Source organism: Rhinatrema bivittatum, chromosome 7 (genome assembly GCF_901001135.1).
Source record: "Rhinatrema bivittatum chromosome 7, aRhiBiv1.1, whole genome shotgun sequence".
NCBI classification, from domain to species: Eukaryota; Metazoa; Chordata; class Amphibia; order Gymnophiona; family Rhinatrematidae; genus Rhinatrema; species Rhinatrema bivittatum.
In genome coordinates, this window is record NC_042621.1 from 273,544,391 (window position 1) to 273,556,979 (window position 12,589).

At 46.4% G+C, this 12,589-nt stretch overlaps 1 protein-coding gene across 5 annotated transcripts in view; it reads right to left on the reverse strand.

Moving 5' to 3' along the window:
• Positions 1-12,589, reverse strand: part of SLF2 (SMC5-SMC6 complex localization factor 2) — a 226,523-nt gene that overhangs the window by 178,178 nt on the left and 35,756 nt on the right. For all 5 annotated transcript variants that reach the window (XM_029610261.1, XM_029610260.1, XM_029610262.1 and 2 more), the window contains exons 3-4: positions 8,879-9,555; positions 5,698-5,755 (exon numbers count right to left, since the gene is read on the reverse strand). In XM_029610261.1, coding sequence (XP_029466121.1) covers positions 5,698-5,755; positions 8,879-9,555 — 735 coding nt within the window. The remainder of the gene's footprint in view (positions 1-5,697; positions 5,756-8,878; positions 9,556-12,589) is intronic.

Genomic DNA, 12,589 nt, shown 5'->3' on the forward strand with positions numbered 1-12,589 from the left:
TCCTGGCAGAGACCACCAAAGACATAGTGCGCGCAGAGGTCCGAAGATCATACAACGCATCCACCATATAAGCAACTGCAGACCATGTGGTTCGCCTGCTCGGTCTCACCCAGGGGGGAAGGTCCTGGGACATGAGCAATTGCTGAATCCAGCGGAGGGTAGCCCTCTGCATGAGGCTGCTACAGACAGCAGCCCTTACCCCTAAAACAGATACGTCAAAGATGCGCTTAAGTAAAATCTCCAGCTTTCTATCCTGAAGATCCTTGAGCGCTGCCCCTCCTTTCATGGGAATCGTTGTGTGCTTGGCTATGGCCGTAATGGCAGAGTCCACTTTAGGGATTTTGAGGAGATCCAAAGATTCCTGAGGCAGCGGATAGAGCTTTTCCATGGCTCTGCTAACCTTTAAGGAGACTTCAGGCGAATCCCATTCCCTAGAACAGGGGTCGGGAACCCATGGCTCGCGAGCCAGATATGGCTCTTTTGAGGGCTGCATCTGGCTCGCAGACAGTCGCCACACTTTCCCGCTGACCCAGCTGCTCCCCGGTCCTCCTCCGCCCGGGCTTAAAATGCTGTCAGCCCGGGCGGAACGCGGCAGGACAGCTGGAGTCAGCGGCACCGGCGTGCTCTCTTCTCCCCCCCACCCCGCGGCCCGGAAGAGGAAGTTGAGAGTATCGGGTGCCTGCGCGTCAAGAAGAGGCCACGCTAGTGCGCTCGGCATCGGCTCGAAGAAAAGAAGACTGCAGTGCGGCTCGGAGGAAAATGAAGAGGTTCAACCGCGGCCGATGGGACTCCGCCTCCGCGAGGGCTGAAAATGAAGAGGTTAGCGTTGGGAGGAGGCTGCTGCTGCCGCGAGTTCCCGGGGTGGGGGAGAGAGAGAGTGAATGAGCGAGCAAACACAGCTTGCTCGCTCATTCACTCTCTCTCTCCCCCACCCCGGGAACTCGCGGCAGCAGCAGCCTCCTCCCAACGCTAACCTCTTCATTTTCAGCCCTCGCGGAGGCGGAGTCCCATCGGCCGCGGTTGAACCTCTTCATTTTCCTCCGAGCCGCGCTGCAGTCTTCTTTTCTTCGAGCCGATGCCGAGCGCACTAGCGTGGCCTCTTCTTGCCGCACACGCACCCGATACTCTCCACTTCCTCTTCCGGGCCGCAGGGGGCCTGTGTGTGTGTGTGTGTGTGTGTGTGTGTGTGTGTGTATGAGAGATCGCATGTATGTGAATGATTGAGAGCCTGTACATGTGAAAGAGAGTATGTCTGTGATTGAGAGCCTGCCTGTGAGAGAGAGAGCATGAATGTAAGTTTACCATTGGGAACCTGTATGTGTAAGCTTGTGATTGAAAACCTGTTTGTGTGAATGAGTATGTGTGTATGATTGAGATCCTTTGTGTGTGAGAGAAATCATGTGTATGTATGATTAAGAGCCTGTGTGTATAAGTAAGAGAGAGATCATGTGTGCCTGTGTGTGATTGAGAGCTGATTTAGGTGAGGGAGCATGTGAGTATGTGATTGAGAGCCTGTGTGTAAATGAGAGAAAGAGAGGCCATGTTTGTAAGCATGTGAATGAGAGTCTGTGTGTGAGAGAAAAAGACAGCATGTATTTATATGATTGAAAGCCTGTGTGTGTGTAAGCGTGAAAAGATAGACAGCATGTGTGTAAATGTGTAATTAAGAGCCTATATAAGTGAGAGAGAAAAAACATGTGTATATGTGAGTACTGAGAGCATGTGTATATAGGTGTGTCATTGAGAGCCAGTGTGAGAGAGAGCGCTGGTATGTGACAGAGAGGAGAAAGTTCCAAGCAAACCACCCCACCTCCTGCTAATTCAGAACAATCTCAGGACACCTGGATATCAAACGTTCCCAGGTATGCAGAGCAAAAAAATGTTTGTATCCTTATTATTTTTCATTACTGGGTCTTTGTGTCTGCTATTTTGAAATATTTTATTGGTATCTGGAAATGTTTTATGAGTTTTTAATTATTGGATATTCCACTCATCAGCTGTTTCGAAATATGTTCTTTTTGTTAGTACAGTTTTACTGTACTTTATATTTGATTTGTTTTATAAGGATGGGTGATGTTTCTTTTTTCCTTTGTTACACTGCATACAGAGACTCTGGCTTGTTGCAGTTTCCAATTCAGTTTTTTCTGCATGCTTCTTGTTATGCGTTTTGGTCTCTTTATTCTATGTTAGGTGAGGGACAGCACGTGATTCAGGTGAGGGTTTCTGCTGGCGTGTAGTTTCTGTGTAGGACTCTATAGCAGCCTGACTTGGTCCGTTTTCCTAATAGGAGATGTATTGGTGTCTTAAGGCCTGGTGTAATATTTTCAGAGACTTATTGTACTTTAAAAGTGTGATCTTACATAAAATGCACACATTTACTTGTATTTAGTTTTAAACATATTGTATGGCTCTCATGGAATTACATTTTAAAATGTGGCGTTTATGGCTCTCAGCCAAAAAGGTTCCTGACCCCTGCCCTAGAAACAAGTTGAAAAAGCTTTGAATGAAAGGGAAAGGTTTGAGGCGGAGCCCGAAGCCCTGATAAAACCAAATCCCCAGGAGAGGGGTCCACCGCTGTTGGTGGCGGGGGAATTTCCAGCTCCTGAAGCACATGAATTAAAGGATCCAATTCCTCCTTACTGAATAAATGGAGCACCTGTGGATCATCCCCTCCATTGGCGTGGCACTGCCTACATCATCATTCATATCCAGAGTGGAGGGGCCCTGAGAGCCAAGATCCGCAGACACCGAGGGCATGGGGAGCTCTTGAACCGGAGCTGCGTGAGAAAGTCTTGGCCCAGAACCCCCCAGATCCGCAGCAGGTCTCAAAATCCTAACTGGAGGAGGAACTTTATTATCCAAGTCAGCCTCCATATATGCTCTATGCAGCAGCAATACAAATTATGAGGAAAAGGGGTGTTTAAGGGCCGCCCCCCCCCCACAGCGGTAAAAATAGAGGGAGGGGCTGAGTCAGGCTGCGAATCACGGGGTCGTTGAGGGCTTAATGCCAGCGGGGAAAGAGGTGGGATAACATCTCCTTCCCAGGCCTGATCTGCATCAGCACCTGATGCAGGCAAGATGGCCGCCACTCCTGTGTAGAGCAAGGCCGGGCCAGGCCTTTGCTTCTTGGCTGCCGGAGCGTTAAAGGAGCCGCGTGATTATGGAGAAGCACAGCTCTGCCCCGAAATCGGCCTCCGAAGGTCCCTCACATGAGAGCCGTGCAGACGGCTCTCCACATGCCCTGTAAGTCAACCCACGTGGCATGAAAGCGCGCGAAAATGGAAGCAAGCAGTCGGGTGAAGAAATTCCACCCCCTCCGGAGGCCCGGGAGATTGTGGCAGGCTAGGGCTGAGTGAAGAGAAGGTTTGTGTCTAGATCCCTTCTGTCTCTCAATACTTTTTTTTTTTTCTCAGCCACTGACAGGGGAAAACACAAAATCTCCCTGTACAAGTGGTGTCAACACCCAGAGGAATTGTACTTCTCTGGTATGGTATAGAGGGGAGAGAGTGACCGACCCACCGGTAAGTACTCCCCCCAGCTCACCGGGCAAGCTACTAGTCTCGGGAATAAAGGCTTTAGGGCAATGCCCTGCCTGCCCCTCGAAAAGTTCACTATACATCCAAAAAGTCCTTTATTGTATCTTCCTTTTTTTTTTTTTTTTGTAAGTTGATCTAGCCAAAAGTCAGAAACCAAACTTGGTCAGAAAGAATATATATATATCTGTAAAGTTTGACAAGGATCAGGACCGCAGGTTATGCTCTCTTGCATCTGCTGGAGTCAGAGAGATACTGAAGGATCACAGGTGGCACACCGGTATATCTAGGGGGTGCTTTTCTCTGACTCCATCTGCTGGAGGGGAGGCATAACCCAGCAGTCTGGACTGATCCTGGTACGTACAGGGAAGCGTGTTTATGGGCACACGTGCAGCCCTTTTAAAATCTACCTTTAAAGTGTTAAATTTTCAGTACCTGTGACCCAATTCGCCAGGAATTTTGCAGCCTTGATCATTTTTGTTAATGGTTATCTTAACACACTTTATCCTGCTCTCTCAGCTCTGAAGATATAAGCTTGAGAAAAAATAGGCTGTCTATACAGTCTGTTTTAAAATGATATACATACACCCCTTCTTTCCATTTATTTATATGCTGCTTTTCAGGAGGCCCATGGGGGGGGCGCACACTATTTGTCCAATCAGGGAAGACAAAAAACGGCTATGCTGTCTCATGCCATGGAGGCACTGTAAGCTCAAGAGGGTAGGAGCTGCCAGAACACAGTGACATTGTAAGCATGCCATGGCTTAGTCATGCATCCCTTTCGGTGGGCCAGAGAGGAGCTGCCTCTGCAATGGTGACCTCAGATGGGGAGCTGCTTACTCTGTGGCAGAATTGGACATGGAACAGCCACTGTGCTATTCCACATCTCAGATCTTAGTCTAGGAGTCCCTGCTGCTGCCTTGTCCCTACCCAGGGAGAACGATCATAGCTGTTGCCCACTGGGAGAAAAGAAAAAAAAATGAGGAAGTGGAGGGAAGAGGGAGGGGGGGGGGGGGGAGGGGGGGGGGGGAGGAGGGAGAAAAAAGGGAAAAAGTGTAAAAAAAAAAGTTAAATAAGCAGATCAAAAACATGAGAAAATACAAAAGATAAGCAAACTAAAAAATGGGAAAGTAGAGAAAGAAAAATGGTGACAGGAAGAAGAAAAAAAAAAAAAAAAAAAAAAAAGAGTTGGGCAGGGTATGACTTTAGCTCCAAAACAAACAAAAAAAAAAGCCACACACACCACACAAACACTGACTGTCATCTAACTTTTTGGAAAAATTTTCCAACTCTTTCCATTGTAGTATATGACCTGTGTATCTGGGTGCAGGAGTGTGTTTGAATGTGCTTTGGTCTGTGTGTGATGTGTTGTATCTATGCCTCTCCCTGCGTCTGTCTTCTCTCTGGGGGTGGTTTATCTGTCTGTCTAGATAGGGTGTTGGGCTTCTGTCTCCGTCTGGACCTGTTTCACTCTGTCAGTCCGGGTGTGGGGTGTTTGCCTGTGTGAGCTTACTCCTTTCAGCAACTTTAAGAGAAACAAAATGGGGGCTTTGATCCGCTGGTAGGCAGTATGATTGCTTGGACACCCCCCCCCCTCTTGGGGGGGGGGTCCCTAACCAACTGCATTAACAGAAGGGAGGCCTGGTTGAAAATGTTTGCTCAACCTTGACCTACGCACCTAAACATTGGTGCCTGGACCTGCCAAGGGCTGCTCTCTCTGCCCTCACAGAACACACAGACTGATGGGGAGGGGGAAGAAGAGACTGTCACAAAGCAAAAAACACACCAAAAAGTGGAAATAAGGAAAAGAAGTAGTAATGATTTGTCCTGCATCCAAGTTCTGTAAATATTTTTCCTATCTTGGTCTTAAAAATGTAAACTCTCGTTTCAAACTATTAGTACCCAGTGATAAATCAGTCTAGAGAGTTTAAATACACTCACTTACCATGTGCACATGGATCCCAGGGCAACTTACACAAAGTCAAACTTCCTTTTAACATCAAGTTTAAAAAGAAAAAAAAAACAAAACACCCCAAGACATATGGGTTCCAGCTTTTCATAAAGGACACAGCTTTTAGTTTCCAAAGAGCATAAGCAAAAGCAGTAAGAAAAACCCTGGCTGTTTATTCCAACAAAATTCTACTCTATAGCATTTTGTTTTTACCTGAGATCGCCTCCCACTGAGCAAGACCACTTTTAGGCATGAAAGGAGATCCATTTTCCTAAAAAAATAAAGGATAGGAATGTAAATATTGCAACCAAATTGTGTATATGCACAATTAGGGATAATTCAACACTCAACACAACTGAACATTTTTCAATGACAAATCAACCAACTTTCTGAGCTAATTCCAGACTTAGAAAGTTTTCCCAGCAAAAAAAAAAAGTGCTGCCTTTAGCAAATTTAAAACTAATAAAATCACATCCTATAATCACCAAAAACATTTTGCCCTGCATACCCTGGCAAAATCAAACTCTACATAGATTAGCCCCCATTTAGAATAGCACTATAGATTATCAGTTTCACTATGGTATACAACAGCCTCTATATCTGTTGACTGATGCACAGTTGCTTCCCTGGAGGTTGAAAATGGATGAAGTACACAGAGCATGTTCATGCCATGACAGCAGTTTCTAGAACATTCAAACATACCCTATTGAGCATATGCAGCTATAGTCATCACCCTGCCCCCTATGCAGAGTCCCTCAGTTCATGATATAGCTAATACATGAAGAAACCAACTCCCAGGGGAGGCAGGAGGGTTTCATGAGGACTAAGGTGATCTCTTAGGACAGCAGGATGTTAGTCCTCACACATGGGTGAATCCCTAGCTAACAGGACAAAGCGGGAAACTGCACATTGCAGAAGTACTACCTGGCTGGAGAAGAGTTGGGTTCTACAAAGAAAAGCCATAGAAACGACTGAGACAAAACTCTCATGCATAGCAAGAGCACCCAAGGCAGGGGAGTGATTCAAGTGTGAGCAGAAGCAAACTCTGCATCATGGAAAGCATTACAGCTGGATTTCAGATCAGTAACCCTGACAATGAAGTATGCCTAGAACCTCCTGGGTACAGGAAAAAGCCTAGAGATGTACACAAGTGATGGGCTCTTGGATGAAGACTGCACAGTTTCCTTCGGTGTTAGAAAACAACCAAAAAACCAACTGGGGCCCCAGGAACTCCCCAGAAAGAAACTGCAGTCCACTGACATCCGAAGGACAAAATGTCTCTGCAGAAGTGTGACTAATTGGCACAATGGGCAGAAAAGTCCAAGCAATGCTTAGAGAATGATCAACAGCAGGATTGGTGAGCAGAAAGGCACTTTGGGCAACCAAGTGAAGAAAGCTAAAGGCAGTATTGGACAGAACCTGGCAAAGACATAGGGAAAATATGGTTTATCTTTCCCTGCAAGTATACTCTTAAGATATACCATGACTGTCGTTAGGTGGTATATCCCAACCCCAAGTGAATAACTCACTGCCGATTCCAGTAGGGAGTTACCCACCAAGATAGAGCCCTCAGCCTACTAGCAACAGCTGAAAATGAGAGCAAATTCCCTCGGGAAAAAATCCAGAAATACTCCACTAGGACAGGAAGCCGGGGTGCCGCAAGTGCAACCCCTGTCTAACAGAATTTCCTCACTGGCCTGGAAAACTTAAAGAGTACCAGGGCAGGGCCATCTCGAACAGACTGCCAAGCACCAAGCTTGGGTATTAATAGCCCAACCATGATTGCAAGTACTTCAAGGAAGCATGCGTTCAGGTAAAGGAATAATCATTGCATGAACCAGGACTCCCCTGTCTGCAGACAGGGATATTTCTAAAATGAGGAAATATAGCTTGAAAGCCACTATAACCCAAGAGCAGCACCTCTGTTGCAGGGTCCCTTGTCCCCTCAAGTCCCTCAGCCATGGATATGGAGATAGGTGGACTAGAACCCTCCCTCACAGCGGTAGGATCCGCGGTTCAGAAGAGACCACTCCACCACTAGCAGCTACCCTCAGAAGGTATAGGTCACAGCAATCAAGAGAAAAGCCCCAGCAAAAACCAAAAAAAAGGCTCCATTTCATAGATAGTATGCCAGGGACAGAACCTCAGGGGCTAGCATTCGCCTGGCTCTCGGAGCTTACAAGGAACAGAGAGCAACAGGCGGTGACATTCCTTCCCTGGGAACAGACAATGGAGGGACAATTGGGTTTCCAGAGGGGGAATTCATAAGGGTTGCCCTGGAACCCAGTTGAATCTCCTTCATGAAGGAGAGAGAGAAGTAATGGGAATTGGAGCCTCCTGAACCTAAAACCCTTTCAACTCTCCTGCTGAAAGTTGAGTTACAATCTCGGATCACCGCGGTTCAGAAGAGACCACTCCACCACTAGCAGCTACCCTCAGAAGGTATAGGTCACAGCAATCAAGAGAAAAGCCCCAGCAAAAACCAAAAAAAAAAAAAAGGCTCCATTTCATAGATAGTATGCCAGGGACAGAACCTCAGGGGCTTCCCCCCCACAAAAGGGTCGAAAGACATTCCTCCTCTGAGGAAGACTCCCAACGCAACCCTCCTGGTGTCTACTCCCTTTAGGGTTTGACCAGGAACGCAGTCCTAGGTCAATCCTTTGGCTGTGGCACACCACCAGTTCTTGACACGAGGGAAACACAGATACACCCATCCAGCCGAGGGCAACTGGGGGGGGGGGGGGGGGGGGAAGAGCCCTCTGCTATAAAACATATACTGACCAGTACTAAGTGGTATCCACTTGCTGGAGTAGGTGGCTCCAACTGCCAAAAGGCAAACAATGTATGATGCCGACTTCCCCACCAGGGCTCCCCAGCACTTTGCAGTGCAGAACTAACAAGGAAGCAAGAGACCAAGACGTGAATGGCAGAACCTGGCTCGGCTGAGAACTGCACAGGCAGGGAAAATGCCGCCTGACAGCGTGCCCTCTACCAAATGGGCCGCCCGGACAGCTCCATCATCTGCGAGAAGTATTTTTTAAATTTTTTTTTTGTGTTGCTTTAAAGTGTGATCATGTGAATTTTTTGGCTCTGTGTACGAAAAAGAAAAACCCAGCCAGCAAAAGTGGTACCTGCAACTGCTAGCCTACCATGCGGTGTGGGGAAGTGTTGCATCTGGAGTATATATTCACCACAGGGCTACAAGAAGAAACAGTCAGGTCAAAAAAGCAATCTGCTATAGGACAAGTTGCTATCTTTCATAACATAGGCAAAAAAAAAAACACTTTTACTGGGACTATAGTATTGTTAGAAGTTTGACAGACATCCTACACAACTTTAATATAAATACTTTAGTCCCACCTTTAACCCAAAGACCAAATTTTAAAAGAATTACCTGATTTAAAATATTTGCTCCGGAAACTGCCTCCAGTGGACTGCAGGACGACTGTTTAGATTGTTCCATGCTCCATATCAACTCTCTTTCCTGGCGACAGGTTCCCTCAGAAGTCTGAAATTTACTATTAGTCTGTAAAGATTTCCTTGAACATATGGATGTTGGATGCTGGGATGTGTTGTTCCTATTACTGCTACTTCTACTATTGTCTTTTAAGATGTCAATTACTGCATCAGTTGGCAATATGCTAGAATCTAATTTGTCCCCTTCAAACGGGGACATGTTAGTCTTTTGTTTCTTGCTATAGTCACAAGAAACCAACTGACCTCTTTCAGCAGACGATCCATCATCACTCCTTTGTTTGCAGATTTGGAAAGGAGGCTCAGAAGATATAGGCAACTTTCGTACTACCACCTTTGGAGAAATGAGGCTTCCGTGACATTTGTTACAATTGCTCACACAACTTTCCGTACTGTCTAGTTTTTCTTTCTTGGCATTTCTCAGAAATGCATCCATGATCGGGCTTCTGCTTGGTGAAAGCCTAGGGATCCTTTTCCTTCGGAATTTAGCTGCAGAAGGTTTAACACTTTTTGCAAGTTGCTCAACACCTGAAGCTGGTAATGCAACCAAATCATGGCTGATACTTCCTTGTTGTGGGGAACCCGACAAAATGCTATCTTTAAAAAAATAAACAAACCCATAGTTAGTCTTATAGTACTATCAGAACACTAGAGAAAATACAGAAATTGGAAATTTTTTTTTTTTTTTTTTTCATCAAGAGTCATACCCCCCCCTCCCCCCCCCGAACCAGTAGATACTAAAATATACTTACAGCAAACAGCGTCTCTCTTAAGTCTCAGATGCAAGATCTAATTTTGGTCTAGTATCACTGAATAACTATTTCCTTGATTTACGAAGTTACCTCTTAAAATAGGACTATACTAACTAGATTCTTCAAAAAATAAGATATGGTCACTTCTTAGATAATTCAGTCTCATATTTAAATCTTTAAGCTATAATTTTTCACCACTGTAATACTAAAAAAAAATATATATATATAAAAAAAAAAAATTCCCCCCCCCCCCCCACAAAGCAAAATGGTACCATTTACTGCATAGATAGGGTGAATTAACCATGACCTGTGGGTGATGTCATCCAAGGGCCCCAAATTCCTCTAAGCTAGTTCAGCTTTTAAACATGTGCAGTAATTCAGTCAGTTAATTTCAGAGCTAAAAATTCTAGCTAGGTAGTCAACTCTCCAGGGAAGCACGTGGGTATTTAGCATGGCCAATTCATCCTACTGTCTATAGTAAGCAAGCTTGCTTTCTCTGTTGACAAGGAAGGCTGATTTAGCCATAACACGTGGGAGGTCCCAAGCTGGTGGTTGCAGGAGAGCTACTGAATAAGCAACTCTGATTCCACCGTGGAGAGTAGATTACTGGGTGAATAGGCTATGCAAAACTGCTTGCCCAAACTGACGGACCGATACAGTAAAGCGCGGCCGTGGTTACCCGGTTTTTAACCCGCGATTCAGTATCGGCTTTTACGCGTCCTTACCGCTTGCCGAAAGGACGCTTATCCCTTTCTGCCCGCCGCATGTATATGACATGTTAATGATCGGATTAGCTATTCCCTCCGATACAGTAATGTGCGCCCAAATTATCTCCCTGTTAACCAGCTTATTTACCGCGTCTTTAACCTGAATATTTACCGCCTACTCTATCCCTGGTGTTAGTGTGGTGTTCAGTCAGCTTCGTACCGGACAGCGCCATGGACAACATTTATATACTGGCTCTGGTGATATTTTTCATGCAGTTGAGAAGCAGAATGAGAAATGCTCGGCAGATTGGAGAGGCGAACAGGGGAGCCCAGCAGCAAGGGGAACCCATCCGACCAGAGAACCCAGCAGCAAGACCGGAGGAGGTATGTGTTCTGTTTCAGTTCAACTGTACCATCCATCTCTGAGGCTCTGGACATGGACACGGACACCTCTACGGACACCGGAGAGATAGGCGTCCGCTAGGCGTCCTGAGGCTCCGGGGTCCAGCGGAGACACGGACGCCTTCCTCCTGCGTCTAGAATAAGGCTGTAGTAGGCGCTGAAATAAGAACGCATAGCAAAGACCCCCGTACAAGCACCTGGGCATTTCAGTCATGGACGTCCAGAAAGAGACAGGAACGTCCATGAATGGAAGCCGCGACCTGGACCTTCCTGCTTGTATCCGGACGTCCATGATCGGAGGACCCGCTGCCTTGAGCACCCAGCCGGACGTCCAAGGTCGCGGGGCCTACAGGCGGAAAGGTCCATGAACGGAAGCCTCGACCTCTGATGTCCAAAGTCATGGCGTCCGTTCATGGACCTTCCCACCTGTATCCAGGCGTCCATGATTGGAGGCCCCGCTGCCTTGAGCGCCCGGCCTGTAGAAAAGAACCATCCACTTACCTGGTGGAACGACATTTCAAATGACAGGTACCAGCGCACCCTGGATACTGTATAGGTGCTGCATACCGCTCTATACAGTAAAATGGATTGTGAATGCCTACCACTTCATTGACGTGCTTTGGACGCCGCTTGGATTTGCATCTAACTTGAATACTGAATCGAGCTGTATGTGAACCAAAATATGTACGCGGCAAACGAGTGGGCGCCCGGCACTGCCGCACTGTTTCTTACGCGTCCTTACTGTATCGGCCCATTAGTAACTCAATGAGAGCTTGTCCAGACAGTAATGAGACAAAGATGTGCAATGACGACCACATTACAGCCTTGCAGATGTCTTTGAGAGGTACAGCTCACAGATAAGGCACTGATGGCTCTAACTTTGAGCCACAACGGTGTCTAATTTCTAGTACTAGCATATAGCAGTGTGCCATGCAGTCTGATAGCCAGTTGGACAATGTACATTTGGCTACTGCTATGCCTAGTTTGTTAGGATCATAAAGACAAATAATTGCAAAACCTTCAACTTCGTCAAGTCCTCCTTTTGCAGTAAGCCAGGGTTCTTACACAGTCTTAAGGCAGCAGTTCTCAACTGCTATGTCATGACACACCCGGTCCCTCCTGCACCTCTCCTTACCTCAGCACTGAAGACTTTTTTTTAATTAAACTTTACCAAGACACAGAGAAAAGCTGTTGCAGGAGACAAGGGAGCAGCTGTAGCAGAGACGGTGGTGAGTAGCCAGGAGCCCCTGGTCGTCAGACACTGAACTGTGGCGGGCAAAACCCTGACAGGAATATCCAATTCCCCAGAGGCCCGGCTTCTACTGAGGGTTGGCCCACGAGGGCGCCTAACAACTCAGGAAGCAACCGTAAACCAAAAAAATAAATTCAAACTAAATAAAAAATATAACTAAAAACTGCAGGTGTGCATCTGTACCACCCGCTGGAGTCAGAGAAATACCGAGTGACTGCAGGTGGCACTCTCATTATGTAACAGTGCCCAAAGTTCTAATTGTTCTCGGACTCCACAACCCACTTTTCTGGACTGATCTGGGTATGTTCAGGATTCTGTAGAATTCTGTTACTATATGTCGCATATGTATTAAAGTTTTTATAAAATTAATGTGATGAGATTGTAGGTCCTGGAGACAGCACCTTCAAGACAATATAAACCAGATGGAGTCTGTCCAGTGAGTAGCTACTAAAATGATCAATGATCTTTGTTCTAAAAAAAGATATGGGGCCAGACTTAAAGTTCTAAATGCGTATCCT